This window comes from Leptomonas pyrrhocoris (genome assembly GCF_001293395.1).
Source record: "Leptomonas pyrrhocoris isolate H10 chromosome Unknown, whole genome shotgun sequence".
NCBI classification, from domain to species: domain Eukaryota; phylum Euglenozoa; class Kinetoplastea; order Trypanosomatida; family Trypanosomatidae; genus Leptomonas; species Leptomonas pyrrhocoris.
Genome location: NW_015438365.1, coordinates 817,527 through 833,047, shown reverse-complemented (window position 1 = coordinate 833,047; position 15,521 = coordinate 817,527). Strand labels below are relative to the sequence as shown.

At 52.8% G+C, this 15,521-nt stretch overlaps 6 protein-coding genes and 1 non-coding gene across 9 annotated transcripts; all 7 read right to left on the bottom strand.

Annotated features, from left to right (window-relative positions):
- Positions 1-94: 94 nt before the first annotated feature.
- ABB37_05184 (hypothetical protein) lies at positions 95-596 on the bottom strand (the record flags this gene model as incomplete). The annotated part of the gene is made up of 1 exon (XM_015803129.1): positions 95-596. The coding sequence occupies exon 1, from the start codon at positions 485-487 to the stop codon at positions 95-97; it is 393 nt and encodes a 130-aa protein (XP_015658645.1). The 5' UTR covers positions 488-596.
- A 901-nt stretch (positions 597-1,497) lies between these two features.
- Positions 1,498-2,953, bottom strand: ABB37_05183 (putative tyrosine aminotransferase; the record flags this gene model as incomplete). 2 transcript variants are annotated; one of them, XM_015803127.1, is made up of 1 exon in its annotated part: positions 1,498-2,953. In XM_015803127.1, the coding sequence occupies exon 1, from the start codon at positions 2,794-2,796 to the stop codon at positions 1,498-1,500; it is 1,299 nt and encodes a 432-aa protein (XP_015658643.1). In that variant the 5' UTR covers positions 2,797-2,953. The 2 variants fall into 2 exon arrangements, with proteins under 2 accessions (XP_015658643.1, XP_015658644.1); XM_015803128.1 differs by having other exon boundaries at positions 1,498-2,927.
- A 1,023-nt stretch (positions 2,954-3,976) lies between these two features.
- ABB37_05182 (tyrosine aminotransferase) lies at positions 3,977-5,422 on the bottom strand (the record flags this gene model as incomplete). Its single annotated transcript, XM_015803126.1, has 1 exon — positions 3,977-5,422. One exon carries the CDS (start codon positions 5,420-5,422, stop codon positions 3,977-3,979), a length of 1,446 nt encoding a protein of 481 aa, XP_015658642.1.
- Positions 5,423-7,368: 1,946 nt separating this feature from the next.
- On the bottom strand, positions 7,369-8,732 carry ABB37_05181 (putative Tyrosine aminotransferase; the record flags this gene model as incomplete). Its single annotated transcript, XM_015803125.1, has 1 exon — positions 7,369-8,732. Exon 1 carries the CDS (start codon positions 8,602-8,604, stop codon positions 7,369-7,371), a length of 1,236 nt encoding a protein of 411 aa, XP_015658641.1. The 5' UTR covers positions 8,605-8,732.
- A 3,192-nt stretch (positions 8,733-11,924) lies between these two features.
- On the bottom strand, positions 11,925-13,470 carry ABB37_05180 (tyrosine aminotransferase (TAT); the record flags this gene model as incomplete). 2 transcript variants are annotated; one of them, XM_015803123.1, is made up of 1 exon in its annotated part: positions 11,925-13,470. In XM_015803123.1, the coding sequence occupies exon 1, from the start codon at positions 13,269-13,271 to the stop codon at positions 11,925-11,927; it is 1,347 nt and encodes a 448-aa protein (XP_015658639.1). In that variant the 5' UTR covers positions 13,272-13,470. The 2 variants fall into 2 exon arrangements, with proteins under 2 accessions (XP_015658639.1, XP_015658640.1); XM_015803124.1 differs by having other exon boundaries at positions 11,925-13,456.
- Positions 13,471-14,169: 699 nt separating this feature from the next.
- ABB37_05179 (hypothetical protein) lies at positions 14,170-14,553 on the bottom strand (the record flags this gene model as incomplete). Its single annotated transcript, XM_015803122.1, has 1 exon — positions 14,170-14,553. The coding sequence occupies one exon, from the start codon at positions 14,551-14,553 to the stop codon at positions 14,170-14,172; it is 384 nt and encodes a 127-aa protein (XP_015658638.1).
- A 156-nt stretch (positions 14,554-14,709) lies between these two features.
- ABB37_05225 lies at positions 14,710-14,776 on the bottom strand. The gene has a single exon (XR_001548690.1). It is a non-coding gene; the product is annotated as a snoRNA (small nucleolar RNA).
- Positions 14,777-15,521: the final 745 nt, after the last annotated feature.

Genomic DNA, 15,521 nt, shown 5'->3' with positions numbered 1-15,521 from the left:
CCCACGGGATGCGAATTTGCCCTCTCCGGAAAAAAAAACCCAATAACTCAACCGTCTCGCGGTTTTCTGTACCAGCACTTGTCGTCCACGAGACTCATCGATGCACCTTGGAAGACGAGGCACCAGTTCGGTGTTTCCTTTCCTTTTTTTCGTCTCCTGAGTTTGCGGAGAGAGAAGGAGCAACGGTGGAGACAACAGTCGATGTCGTCTCTATCGTGAAGGCAGCAGCCGATGGAGGGGCGCGCACTTGATCCCGCTCCGCAACATCGCCAGCGGAGGACGACGTAGCCGAGGCCTCGCCATGAGAGCGACGACGTTTTAACGTCATCTTCGACGTGATCGCTGCTTCCTCTGCTAGGAGAGCCTCCTGCGCCTGAGATCGGGAGAAGCAGCGATACATTTTCTTCGTGATGGGTGTCACATTGAGTCTTACCGGGCGCATGCGGGTGGTACCGGCGGACGACGACTGCGTGTCGCGAGGCGGCATTCGGTTATTTTGTAGCTCTTTTTAGTTTGAATTACGTTGTTCGTAGTATTGCCAACGAAGACACAATCGGCTATTAACATATATATACGCTTTATGCGTAGCAGTGACTGAAATATATATTGAGAAGAGGAAACAAAAATTATTAAGAAAAGAGGCAGATAGAGTGACGAGCTCAGAAGAAGAATGAGGCTGCTGGACGACATCAACTTCTTTTTTTTTACCTATGCCTATGATCCAAACATAAGGAAGAGCCACGAAATGCACGGATTCCGAAACGAGACAGATGTACGCGCAGTGTGGGCCAATTTGGTCTCTCACAAACTGCTCAGGAAAGAATTGGAATCATGTTGACACAGCAACGTCCATGCACACTCTCCATGACGTTCTGTTCGTTGTCGTCATGAACCACAAGAAGTACCTTCTCTCTTCCCCCTCCTTTTCTTGCGTTCAAGTTCAGAAACCGTAGTGGTCGGTAAGTCGCCCGTGTGTTTTTCCCAGCGAACTCTCCAACTTTGCTCCGACTTGCGTTGCCGCCTCCCACGCCACGACGGAAATGGTGGGGTGGAGCTGCGACACTGACTCGTTTCTTGTGTTTTGGCAGTGGAGAGTTCATCGAGCACGAAATCAATTGCCTGCAAAAACAAGAACCAAAAAATAAGAAGCGAGCACACACGCATCATTTGCCAAACGCAAAGTGTTTTTTCTTTCTTATGGAAAGGAAGTTCGAAGTAACAGACGAGTCAACACACGCCAAAGGCGTCGTTAGAAGTCACTCGTGGAAAATGAGGAACCGTTAAGCTAATGAAGGTAAACAAAAGCAGCATCAACGCTTTAGATTTTAAAAAGCGTGACTTAAGCACGCACAACACACACACACACCCCAAAAAAAAAGGCTTACAACATCGGTGAGGACAGCACCACTCTTTTTTTTTCAAGACTTCCGCGATTGCGTGCAGTCGAGCTGCGTAAAACTTCGACGCATCAATAATAATTGCTCTCGCTTCCTCACTTCACTTGCGCGCGTGACGCTCGCAAAAAGCGCGGATGCGACCAACAGCGGCCTCCGCCACCGGCAGCGGGCGGGACAGCGTCAGGCGAAACGCGCCAGGCATAAGAAACGCCTCCCCAGGAAAGACGTGCACGTTCTCCTCTGCCGCCAACCCGTTTGCGAAGGCCACGCCATCGCACATGGTCTCCTCCAACTCCTCCTTCTTCAGCACGACACACATGAACATGCCACCCGACGGCTTCATCGGGCTCAGGCCTGAAACCTTGGACAGAGCGTTGAACAAATACAGCGCGTTCTCGCACAGCACCTGCTTCGCGTGGCGGAAGTAGGTTTCATCAGTCGTGCGCAGACACTCCTCCAAGGCGACCTGCAACGGCGTCATAGGGATATAGTAGCGCGAGGACAGGTTCAAGATGCCCTTCATCACCTCCGAGCCGGCGTCTGTCGGGTCGACGCGGACAATCCAACCCATGCGCTCGCCCGGCACACCGAAGCGCTTCGAGGCGCCTGCAACCACAAAGCGCGTCGCGCCGCATGCGATGTCGGCGACAGACGTGAAAGGCACCTCCGCTGCGGGGTTGTCGATGTTGTACGTCATGCCGGCGTAAATCTCATCGGCTACGATGGGCAGGCGCAGCTCCGCGCAGAGGCGCACAATGGCCTCCGTGTGCGCGCGCGAGAAGTTGCTGCCGCACGGGTTGGACGGGTTGTTGATGAGAATAGCGCGAATCTTGTGCTCGTGATCGTTCTCCACGATGCGACGCACCGCCTCCAGGTCGACCTCCCAGTTCCTCTCCACCAGACAGGGGTAGTGAACGGGTTGGATGCCGAAGTAGTTGCAGGTCATCGTGTACTGCGAGAAGAACGGCTGGGGCAGGAGAATGCTCTCCCCGGCGGCCGCGATGGCGCCCAAGACCATCGACAGACCGTCAGAGCAGCCACAGGAGATGACGACGTCATTCGCCGAGAGCGTGCCTGCCGGCAGCGACGGTGCAAACCAGCGCGCCCAGTACTCGGCGATGGCCTGACGCACACTCAGCGAGCCGTGGCTCAGGCTGTACCCGTTGGCCCGCTCCTGCTGCACCGCCGCGTCCAACTTCTCCATCAGCTCCGTCGGCGGTGGGATGTTGCCATCGAGGGCCGGGTCACCGACGGCGAGGGAGATGAGCGATTTGCTCTCCGCCGCGTGCTGCGCTTTGTTCGCCTCGGAGATTTGGCCCAGTTTGGCGCCAAAGGCGAGCAGGGGGTGCGGAAACTGGCTGCGCTGCGACGGCTTGACGCTGTCCCAGGTGCGCGTCATGGCTGCGGAAGCGTGGGAGTCGTTGAGGGAAGGAGAAAACAAGACAAAAAGATGGCGATAATAAAGCGATGACGAAAAGCGCAAAGAGCCCAGAAAAGAAAGAACAGATTACGGAAGCACAGAGAGAAACTGCGAGGCGTGAAAAGGTCGTGAACCTTTCGAGAAGAAGAGAGCGAGAATGCGGGAACGACAGAGGGAGAAAGTGGAGTTCGAGAGTGAAACCCCCCGTGTGCCAATCACGCAAACGAACAAACTTGCATTTGCAGGGAGAAAAGAAAGTGCCTTTCGAATTCCGTTTAACGGGTTTGCAGCGTAGCACACGCGCTACACGTCAACCGCCCGTCCCCTTTTTCTGCTGGTTCGTGCCGTCGATACGAACTCTCTTGTCTGCCGAGACAGAGAAAAGGTGGTCACATCTTTCGGCTGTTTTCATTGCCACTTCTTTGTCGTTAAGAATATGTATTACAGAGGTATTCAAAAGCGTTTCAGGTGTCTTGGGCACCACACGGTGCAGTTTACCTCGTTCATTACCATGAAGTTATTCGTAGGTACTGCTTTTAACTTCCATGAAAAAAAAGACAACAATATGAGCAACAGGCGAACTGCTCAGCTGATCATAAACCGTCTTGTAAAATGAAAAAGAAAAGCACAAGAATGTGAAACAGCATACACGCGCAAAAACCGTTGTAACGGAAGGACCACCTAAAACACATATAGAAGTGTTTTACGAGGAACACCGAGCTTAACAGAAGAAAAGAAGAATTGGCATTCAGCAAAAAATCGCGAATGAGGGTGAAGAACAACGTATACGAGTTCCTCCGGCGTGTGGATAACAGTCGATAATATAGAAAACAAGAAAAAGAAGAGTGACAGCAGCGTTCAAAAGAGCGCCATGGAGAGACACAAACAGACAAAAAAAAATGATAGAAATAAAAAAGGCCACAACTGGTGGAGAGAAGGAAAAAACGGTTCTACAAAATAGACGAGTCTTTCCTTTCTTCCCTTCACCTCACTCACCAAAGGGAGAACCACCTTCACTAAGGACAACAAAACAAACCAAAACAAAACAAACCTATGAAATCGCTTGCAATGTAAAAATAATAATAATGATAAAGAAGCGCGACGTGTTGTGCTCGTACTGGCGCAGGAGGAAGAACCACGCGGCAACGCTGTGTGCGTTTTACAACTCGTCTTCGATGTCCTTCTTCTCGCTTTCCTCCGTCGCCTCTTCGACGTGCTCGGCCTCCTCCTTCGCTTCCGCCTTGTTTTCACTCTTCGTATCCTCTGCGTCGTCGGCGGCCTCCTCCTTCGCCTCTGCCGGCGACAGCCTGTTTTCGCTGCGGTGGCGCTCGCAGAACTCAATCATGCGCTGCGCCGCCTCCTCCAGCACGGCATCCGGCCGTGTGATGACCACGCGGAAGCAGTCGGGAGCGTGGAAGGCGGTGCCAGGAACCACCTGCACATTCTCCTCCTCAAACAACTTGCTGGAGAAGGTGCGGTCGTCTCTGACCACCGCAGGGTTGAAGTGTTCGAGCACGATCCTCACCATCACGTACATCGCAGCCTGCGGCCGGGTGGCGATGAGCATGCGCCTCTCCGGATCCGCGTTGATGCTGCCGTTGTTGATGGCGTGGTAAAAGGTCATCGCACTCTCCGCGATGATGGCAGTGACCCGAGGGAGGTAGTCGGACGGCGTCTTGAGCAGCGCGGCGGGCAGAGAGGCCTGGCCGAGAGTGTTGGGACCGACCAAGAGAGACGTATCGTTGTGGATACCGCGGAAGTAGTCCGCCCCGTGGCCGGCAGGGTCGACGAAGAGAAGCCACGCGATACGCCAGCCGGGGACGAGGTGGGACTTCGCGGTGCCGCCGAGAATCACGCGCGGCACCACCGTGTCGACGTCCGCGACGGATACGAACGTCTTGTTGGGGTTCTCCTCGTGCTGGAAGACCATGCCGGCGTAGATCTCATCCGAAAAGATCGGCACCTTCAGCTCCTCGGCCGTGCGAACCAGCAGCTCGACGTGCTCGCGCGAGAAGTTGCTGCCGCACGGGTTGGATGGATTTGTCATCACCAGCAGCTTCGTTCGCGCGTCGCAGAGGGATTTGATCTCCTCTGCGTTCGCCTCCCAGTTCTTCTCGGGGTCAAGGTTGTAGTAGCGCTGCTCGATATCGTAGGTGACGGCGATGGTAGTGTAGTGAGGGAAGCCCGGGGCGGGGAGGAGAATGTTGTCGCCGGGGTTCGCAATCGAGGCGATGGCCATCTGGATCGCGTGCGAGCCGCCGGACGTCATGACGACGTGGCTCGCCACAATGTGGGACTTGAGCGCCGCCGTGCTGACGAAATACCGCTTCCAATACTCTGCCACGGCCGCACGCGCCTCGTCGGTGCCGGCCGCAGGGCGGTACCCCCCGTACTGGCAGGAGTTGACGGCCTCCTGCAGCGCCGCCTGCTGCACCTTCGAGGTCGGCAGGTAGCCCTCGTCGAGTGTAGGGTCGCCGACGGAAACCTTGATGAGGGACTTGGTCGACAGAGAGGAGTGCGAGGCGTCGGAGACGGCCCGGATTGGGTTGAAGATGCGGTTCGCCTGCGCGGAACACGTGACAGACCATTCACCGGTAGGGGGCATGATTCGTTTGGGTAACAAAGGGAAAGCAGAAGAAATACACACACACACACACACACACACACACACACACACGCAGTGAGGCAAACGCGATGGGGTATAAAATGCGCGCGCACGTGAAACAGCGTAGGATACGTGAGCGGCGGAGTTAAGTGGATTTGGTCGTGGACAGTCCAGAAGCAAGGTTTGTGCGTAGAGCCGTCAGTGTTGAACTACAATGAAGGTATCGTGAGCTTCTCGGGCTGGGAAGGGAAAGAAAAGACGGCAGAGAGCAGAACGAGCGCGAGTGGGAGGCAGTTTTTTTTCGAGCAGGGTGCTATACAAAAGTGAGGGGTAATCCGGTCTGCGCGCAGTGTGAAAACCACTAGAGACCAACCAAGTCACGCTCTTCACAAGTGACAGAGGCTACTCTGCCTCGTCACACTCAGAACAAACTCAACCGCACGGAGGAGCGCTCCATGCCGGACTGCATTTCACACCGCAGACGGAGCGAATAAAAAGACACGCACGTGCAACACACACACACATACATAAATAAAACAAAAGTAGAGAGAGTTTCCTCCTTCGTTTGTTCGGACATTTGTAAGGAAATACGGTCGATGTCAGCGCGAAAATAAGCGTACGAAGAAAGAGTGAGATGGACGACGAATACTGCGGAAAGGAAGAAGAAAAAAAGAGAGAAACGTTTGCTACGCAATGCGTGCCTATCGTGCAGTGCAAGAAGAGGCTACTCACCTCCATGACGCAATGTCTGCCGTACGCGATACCAGATGGAGGAAAAAATATATAAATATAATAATAATAATAAAGAAAACACAAAAAAATGGAGCGTAACGACATATACGCGTTGTCAGAACAGTAATAAAACAGTAAAGGGAGGAAAGGGTGAAACAACAACAAAAAAGGTCCAATTGGCAGGCATCAGCAATTCCAGCTCTTCGCTTGGTTGACGGGGTGGTGCATTTGTTCTGTGTAACACTTTCTTCTGTTTTTCGATTTCGTCAATTTATTACAGGCTCTAAAGGTGTTCACAAAAAAATATATGAAAAACAAAACAAACGCTAGCATGAATAACGCGGTGGTAGGAATACGTAGTTCACGGTCGAGACTCACGCGATATTGCTGCCGATAAATGAAAAGCAGCAATAATAATAGTAACTAAAGGACACTAAAGATGCTAACGAAACGAGCGTATTCATATCCACGCGAAATGCATCATTGCTGACGACTTGAAACGTAAAAACGTGAAAAAGAAAGATAGAATAACTTAATTTACAAATAAAAAAGATGACAACATCGTAGCATAGTTAGTCCTTTTTTTCGTTCCCGTCTTACCTCTTCGCATCATAGACATGCCTTTATTAACAACAGCTGGAATCGCTCTAGGAATACGCACATATCCGAATATGAAAGACCTGTGCAGCGCATTCCCAGTTCTCTGCTTTGCCTTTTGTTCATTAGTTCTCGTTTGCGTAATTCAAGAAGAAAACAAAAAGCATTGAAAAACAGAAGAGGACATCTTGCCTTTCCCGTTTTTTTTTTTATTACAACGATAATAATAATAATAGTACTAAAGCTCTTCAGGATCACGGTAGTTCCGAAGGCTTTTTCTTTCTTCCTGCGCACTCACCGTCCACTTCTCCGTGATTCGTGCTTTTCTTTTTTGTAAAACGCAGTCCAAAGCTGCAACAGTGTAGACTTTCTGTGTACCGTGGTCCGCACAGTTCAGCACACAATGAACGGAGCGTTACGGGGGGGGGGGGGAGAAAAGCAACAAAAAGGGCGTGAAGGGTGAAAGAGGAGAAGTGACAGAGAACAGCTGAACATTCGTGAAAACAAACAAACAAGCAGAGTAAAACCATGACATTACTCGTGACAGAGAAAGACCAACGTACAGGCGTTATACATATACGTATTCCTTTTACGTTCTTTCAATCATGCACGCCGTGCTACTTCTTGTGACGTTCGCAGAACTCGATGATGCGGTCAACCGCCTCGTTGACGATGCGGGCCGGGCGTGACGTCGTGGCTCGCACGAAGCCGTGCACGCCGAAGATCTCGCCCGGCAGCACCTGCACGTTCTCCTCATCCAGCAGCTTCTCGTAGAAGTCCATGTCCGTCGCGATGTCCTTGAAGTAGTTGAAATCCACCTTCAACATGATGAACATCGACGCACGCGGGGCGTCAAAGGAGAGACCGATGTCATGCTTCAGCAGGCGGTTGTACACCTTCGCCCCCTCCTCCAGCTGCGCAATGACGCTGTCCACGTGGTCCTGCGGGATCTTCGTCAGGGCACGCACGAGCGACATCTGTCCGATGGAGTTCGAGCCCGTCAGCAGCTGGGCCAGCCGGTCCATACCCTTCATCCACGCCGTCGCCACCTCCTTGCGGTCGACAAGGATGAGCCAGCCGATGCGCCAACCGGGAGTGACGGCGTGCTTAGCCGAACCGCCCAGCACCACGCGCGGCACGTCCGTGTCGAAGTCAGCGATCGAGGTGAACACCTCGTCCTTAAAGACGAGCTCGGCGTAGATCTCGTCGCTGATCAGGGGTAGGTGGTGCTTCTCGCAGAACTCGATAATCTCGCCCACGTGCGCACGGCTGTAGTTGCTGCCGCAAGGGTTGGAGGGGTTCACAAAGAGCACACCACGCGTCTTGCTGTCCACCAGTTTCGCCGCGGCGTCCAGGTCGGCCTCCCAATTTCGCGCCGCATCCAGCGGGAAGTAGCGGCACTCCACGCCGTAGCTGTCGCAGACGGTCTTATAGTGCGGAAAGGCCGGTGCGCCGACCAGCAGGTTGTCGCCCTCGTTGCACAGCGCGCTGATGGCCAGCATAATCGCGTGCGAGCCACCCGAGGTGAGGAGCACGTTCCTCCAGTGGATCTGATCCTTACGCCCCGGCGTGCCGCAGAACTTCTTCCAGTACTCGGCCACCACCTGGCGAGCATCGTTGAAGCCGGCGACGGGCGGGTAGCCGTTGAAGTCCTTCGACTTCACGATGTCCACCATCTCGTCCACGAGGATCTGCGGCGCGACTAAGTTGCCGTCGGCGGTCGGGTCGCCCATGGAGAGCTTGATGAGAGGCTTCGTGCTATGCGACGGCTTCATCTTGTCCGTCAGCTCGGTAAGCGGCTGCAGAGTGCGCTGGGCGTGCTTCGACGCGTGCACCTCAGGGAAGCTGCTCATTGCTGCTTTAGCTTAGTTTTTTTTTCAAATATAGAAGTAATGATGAAAGAAGAAAAATCTAGGTTGATAGGGAGTGATTCTTGCAGGCGAGAGAGAGAAAGAAGACTTGATTGCTCGTTAAAAGCTCTACTCGTTGATACACGAAGGTGCCGGTAGTGCAGGGTAGACAACAATATCAGAGGTGCAGCGGTGGAGGGCACACATACCCATGTACCGATGTGCGTTTGCGTGCGTCGTGACCGGCAGCAGCAGCAACAAAAGAAAAACAGAGAAGACGAGAGAGGAGGGTATCATTCGAAGGTGAAACCGTAAAAAGAAACACGGTGCTTGTGGCCTCCCGGGCATTCAGCTGCGCACCCTCCACTGGAAATTTTTCACCACTATCTCGATGCCGTTGATAGAGCTCCTCCTCAGCGCGCCACCGCCGATACACCGTTCAAAGCGTCACCACGTTCACACGAGGTGTGCGAGCCAAGGAATGCTTCTGAGAAAAAAATCGAAAAGCACGTTTCGCAAGCCCATTTTTTTCCTTTCTTTTCGCACTTGCCATTCGAATTGTAAAGAAGCGCAATCAAAAAGAGAGCGTATAAATTTCCTTGTCTTTTAGGGTTTGCCTCGCACTTAAGAAGAGAAAACACCATAAAAAATGGACAAAGAAAAGAACAAAAACAAAAACAATTCAAAATACAAAAAAAGGCCAAAAGGAAAGCAAACAGACCAACAGCCAACCGGAAATGTACTTCTGATTGCTGTTCGTTTGCTTCTCATCAAACTTTAACTCCTCAAGAGAGAATCCCCTCCCCTCCCCTCAGGGCTTCCTCCTTTGTGTCTTTTCACCTGTCTTATTTGTGCAAGGCCATCCACATCTGCTGGCATTGAAGAAGACGCGTACCTCACCGAAGTACGAATTTCACGTGTACGAGGGAAGCGCCAGGCAGTAGAGACATTTGGTATTGTGGCAAAAAGAGAAGAGAAAACAAAGAAGAAAAAACGTGGTGGCCTTGAGGTGCGCCATGCGTGCCGTTCCGGGAGTCGGCGAGGACGAAGGAGCTCATATGTTGCTTTAGAACAGCTCCCAGAGTCGAGAACCTGACGCCCCTTCCCACGACACACTTCGTCTTGGCTACCTTTCTCCTTCTTCTTTGCTGTAAAAAAAAGAAGCAAACCAAGCAAGAAGGAAACTTGATGATTGAGCCTCGGTTTGTCCTGGGCAGTATAAATGACGCGAAAACAAAAACAAAGAACAGAAACAAAAATCAACCCAAAGCGTCGCGGCAGTTCTTTTTCTCTTTTCCTCTACCCTGACCTTTAACATGACCGAAGTTTGCAATCCATCTGCGTAAGATGCAGGCTGGGCCATCACATGCGGTTCGGCTCTGGCATAACGAAGCTAACAATAATAGTAAAAAAGAAGAAAATAAAACTCGAAAAAACAAAGGGTTTGTTGATCACAACACGATCACCATGAAGAAAAGGGAAAAAGAAACATAAGAATACGTCAGGGAGAAGTCGGACACTTGGGTACACGTTCCTCTCCCATCCAGTGGTATTCTTTTTTCGAATTCGTTCTTCTTTTATCGCTTCTCGAACAGCGCCTTCAGAGTCTTTGCTTGTTTTTCCATAAAACAAAGAAACCAACATCTTTGCGCTATATATATATATATACCTGGTCATTCAAACGAGTGCCTCTTTTCATAAAGCAAGAAAGCAAACAGTGGTGACGAGAACAGAGCTGAAAGCGGACAAGTAAACGGCGTCCCACATAGAAGACGACAGTGCCCTCAATGCGGATAATCTTCGAAAAAAAAATCTTTTATGAGGCGTTCCTCGATCATCAAGATAAAACGAAGAAAAGAAAAAAAATCGGAACAAAAGAGCACGGCAAACAAGAAGACATCTATATATATATATATAAGGAAAACACGTTTATTTTAGTAAAAATAATCGAGTCGAGGAAAAAGGAAAACTTATGAAAGAGAGAGAATTCAATGCGGCAACCGCAAAGCCGAGACGAAATTTTTAAAATTTATGCGCCGTTCTGAATGATTTTTTGTTCCTTTCATCTTTTAGTGGTCTTTTTTTTTGTTTCTTTAAAAACTTTTGACACTTGTGAGGAAACGAAGAAAAAAAAAGGAGAAGAAAAGTAACGGTGTGAATGCAGTCTCAATGTTTCTTCGGATCACAATGTGGTGTAGATGTTTGTTCACGTTGCCAATGAGAAAACTCGAACTAAATAAATAAATAAAACTACAGGCATAATAAAGCGTGCCCATAATAATAACCAAACCAATGGAAAAGAAGAGAAAAATGAAAAGCCTGTCCCCTTCCATTCAAAAGATCTGCTCAATCATGAATGCCTTTTTCCCTTCTTCGTGTACGTGTCTAACGAGAAACACACACCCACACACACCCACAGACGCGTGCATCGAAGCCGCCAAATTCGTTTTCGTGGGACAACGCGTTATCCATTTCGGAAGGCGGTATCTACAACAAAAGGTGCCCTCCTAATGAGAAGATGCTGTACGCGCGTAGGAATCACGTCTCGCACGACAAACGCTGTTCGTTCTCCCTGGTGATCTCACGAGTAGTTGTTCACCCAACGAAAACCAAAAAATAATAATAAACATCATCATCATCATCATCAGGAGAGAGAAAAGGCAAGTCCTTCAAGGAAGAAACGACGACGACGAGGAAGAGGTCATCACAGTTGAGAGTACTCCCTTGTTTGGTGAGCAAACAGCAGTATGCAAAAGAAAAAAACACGTAGGCAGGAATACTGGACAATACCGACAAAGCTGCGAAGAACATTCGCCCCGTTGAAAACCATTCGCTGGGGCCGGGGGGAGGACGGGGGGAACGAGTGGGGGAACGAGGGGCGAAATGACGGTGCAAAACAATATCAACGTAGCAAAAAGAAAACAAACGGAAAGGAGGAACATCTTATCGGGAAGAAGTACATAGTTTGTCGTGCGTGTCCGCAGAGATTTTGCCGTTCATTACAGTGTTTCTACGTTACTGCGTAGTACATCGCTGCAGTCGAGCCCTCCCGACCGCCGCTTGCGCTGGTTGGAAGATCCTCCGGAGTCACGAAAAGAGAAGAAAGAACGAAAAGACCACTCTCAAACGCTTACACACACACACACACACACAGAGAGACTGTGCGGGTGACCACGAGGAGGAATAAACAAGACGAATGACGCGTTGCAGTGTCGCATAGGGAGTCTCTGCCACCGCCCGCCATATCGATCTTGTCCCTGAAACCAAACCCACTCGCATACTCACGTGTTCTGTGTTGATTAGGTTATTCTGAGGACAAAAAATTACTTCTTGTGGCGTTCGCAGAACTCGATGATGCGGTCAACCGCCTCGTTCAGCACCGGCGGCGGGCGCGAAACGGTCGCGCGGATGAAGCCGGTCATGCCGAAGATCTCGCCCGGCAGCACCTGCACGTTCTCCTCATCCAGCAGCTTCTCGTAGAAGTCCATGTCCGACGCGATGTCCTTGAAGTAGCTGAAGTTCACCTTCAGCATCACGAACATCGAGGCGTGCGGGGGGTCAAAGGTGAGGCCGATGTCGTGCTCTCGCAGGCGGTTGTACACCTTCGCCCCTGCCTCCAGCTGCGCCACTAGGTGCTCCGTGTTCGCGGGTGGGCAGTCCAGCAGCGTCCGCGCAATCGCCTCCTGACAGAGGGAGTTCACCCCCGAGAAGAGCTGCGACAGACGCGACATGCCGTCCATCCACTCGCTGGCCACACCGAGACGGTCGATCAGGAGGGACCAACCCACGCGCCAGCCGGGGCATACCTGGTACTTGGCCGTCCCACCTAGCACCAGACGCGGCACGTTAGTGTCGAAGTCGGCAATGGAGGTAAAGATGCCGTTGTGCAGCACCATCTCCGCGTAGATCTCGTCGCTGATGAGGGGGAGCTGGCGGAACTGGCAGAACTCGATGATCTCGTTCAGGTGGGCGCGCGAGTAGTTGCTGCCGCACGGGTTGGACGGGTTGATGATGATGAACGCCTTTGTGCGGTCGTCAACGAGGCCGGCCGCTTGGTTCAAGTCGCATTCCCAGTGCTTCGACGGGTCAAGGTTGTAGAAGCGGCAATCAATGTTGTAGCTGTCGCACACGCTCTTATAGTGCGGGAAGGACGGTGCACACATCAGAACGTTGTCGCCCTCGTTGCACAGGGCAGTGAGAGCCAGCATGATGGCGTGCGACACCCCGGAAGTGATGATCACGTTCTCCCAGTGCACCGCCTCCTTGCGGTTCTTCGTCTGGCAGAAGCGACGCCAGTAGTCGGTCACAACCTGACGCACGTTGTCCGCGCCAACGCACGGCGGGTAGCCGTTGAAGTCACCCGAGCGCACGACGTCGACGACGGCGTCGATGACAATTTCGGGCGTCTTGAGGTTGCCGTCGACGGTCGGGTCGCCGATGGATAGGCGAAGGCACCGCTTGGTCGAGCGGGAGGGCTTCATGTTATCGGCGAGGTCGTTCACGGGCTGCACGGTGCGCTGCGCTTGCAGGGAGGCGGCGACACGCTTGAAGACACCGTTCTCGGCCGTTCGCTGCTGCTGCTGCTCGTAGTTGTCCTCGTCACTCTGGGCACGAGAAGAGGCGGTGGCCTTCAGCGGCCGCGGGGAGGTGGGCCGCGCATCAATCGTCATGATTGCTGTAGAGGCGCTGCGGCTCTTGACGAATGGACTGGGGTCGAAGGAATCGCGTACCGTGTAAAGCTAGAGAGCTAATTTGATAAGGAGTATGAACGCACTTTTCTTTGAAACGAACAAACGTTTTGTTTGTGAAGTACGAAGGGAAAATGTGTTCGTTGGTCTTATCGCTTTGAAATACTATAAAGTTTTAACTTAAATTACAGACCATCACCATCGATCGATGCAGAAAGAACCGCCACACATAGAGAGAAATAGAGAGGTGGTGAAGGAAATCGAGAAAGGAAACATACGCTTTCGAGCAGCGCCATCGGCTTAAGATGGTACCATGAAGGATTCAGGAAGCGCTTTTGTTCAACGCACAGCAGAAAGAAGCGACCGTGCACTTATCGTGAAGAAAAGTAGCTCAACAGAAGATTTATTTAAACAAAGGGCTGTCAGATCGCCTTCCCATATGCCACGGTGGGTCGTAAACACAACGATAGACCACCGACATCCAACCGTGAAAGCCTCACACCAAAAGAGCCACACCTGCGCAGCAATCTCTTCCCACGAAACAAGAGTCCCTTCGGATGACCGTTACCTTGTAACGCAGGCAACAGTAACGCACCCGGGGGGGGGGGGGGGGTCAAAAACAGGCAGAATGACAAGAGGAACGCACGCGCGGTCGCGTCAGTGCCGTGTAGTAGTAGGTGCATCAGAGTTCAGACTCGTCTTCCAATTATGATGTTGATCACATCTCAGCAGATTCATCACGCCGACCGCTGCGTCGCCTCCGCGCTCTCGCTCTCTCGCTGTCTCCTCGGCACCTCCGCTCCGCCCGCCACCGCGCACGCATGCTCTCCGCGCGGCGCACTCAGCTGTTCTTTCTCGATTGTGAAGTTCCTTTCGCGTGTCACTCAGATGTGGTGTCAGCGTGTCGCGATGCGAATAGAAAGGTCATCCGTGTGACGCCGGGGAAGGGGGTGGGGGAGGCGGCAGCTCCGCAGGGTGGTTCAGGTCGGCAGCGGCAAGAACAACAATGGCGCGGTCGTGGTGGTGGTGGTGGAGTGTGTGTACGTGTGTGCGTGGACGGACAGCGCGCGCGCCTCAGAAGGTAGTTTGAGTAACAGTAGAGGTATGCACACCAATGCACGTTGTCCGCACGACGCGCGGCGCACACGAGGGTACGCCGCGCGAGTAGGCAGTCAATTCCAAAGCGTACGTCATCACACGCGCACGCGCTCTCCGTCGCTCCTCCGCACACACCACAACACACCACACAGCAGCACACACACATAGTGGCCGCACGCCAGCGGGCTCTCGCACGTGTTTCGTACCGTAGCTCCACATGGGGGTTGTGGCGGAGACGCATAGCGACACTGCTTGGCCATTCTCACGGAGCAGCAGCTACCCACAAGCCGCGTCAAGAACGACAACGACAGTTGCCGCGGCACTCTCGCGCATCACCCGACCGCAGGGGCACCGGTAGCAGCCCGCGTGCGGCTTGAAAATGAGCGCTTTGACCGCTTACAGCTCTCTTCTCTCTCGGCGTCACGGCATCTCTTTCCCCTGATGTAGACGAGCAGCTTGCGGAGATGCTACTGGCGTGCTCGCTAGGTCAAGGGATGGCACGCATACGGACGCACGTGAACGCGCACACGCAGACACGCACCAGCTCAGACTTACTATCTAACGATTATTCCGTACGGTTGCTCATCCGCCACGCGAGGTGGTTCAGTTTTCCCGAGTTACATATGAGGTGAGGATTGTCATCATCGTTGGTGCGCACAGCAGCGTGGTCTTCAGCGGCTCTAGGACATTGTGTTGAACCGCGTGGGGGATGAGTATTGCCCTCCGCAGCCTGCCACGTTCCAGCCGCACAAACATACACATGCACACGTACAGGGGGAGAGTTGAGGGCGGCGCAGCACGCGCGGTCGCGTCAGTGCCGTGTAGTAGTAGGTGCATCAGAGTTCAGACTCGTCTTCCAATTATGATGTTGATCACATCTCAGCAGATTCATCACGCCGACCGCTGCGTCGCCTCCGCGCTCTCGCTCTCTCGCTGTCTCCTCGGCACCTCCGCTCCGCCCGCCACCGCGCACGCATGCTCTCCGCGCGGCGCACTCAGCTGTTCTTTCTCGATTGTGAAGTTCCTTTCGCGTGTCACTCAGATGTGGTGTCAGCGTGTCGCGATGCGAATAGAAAGGTCATCCGTGTGACGCCGGGGAAGGGGGTGGGGGAGGCGGCAGCTCAGGTCGGCAGC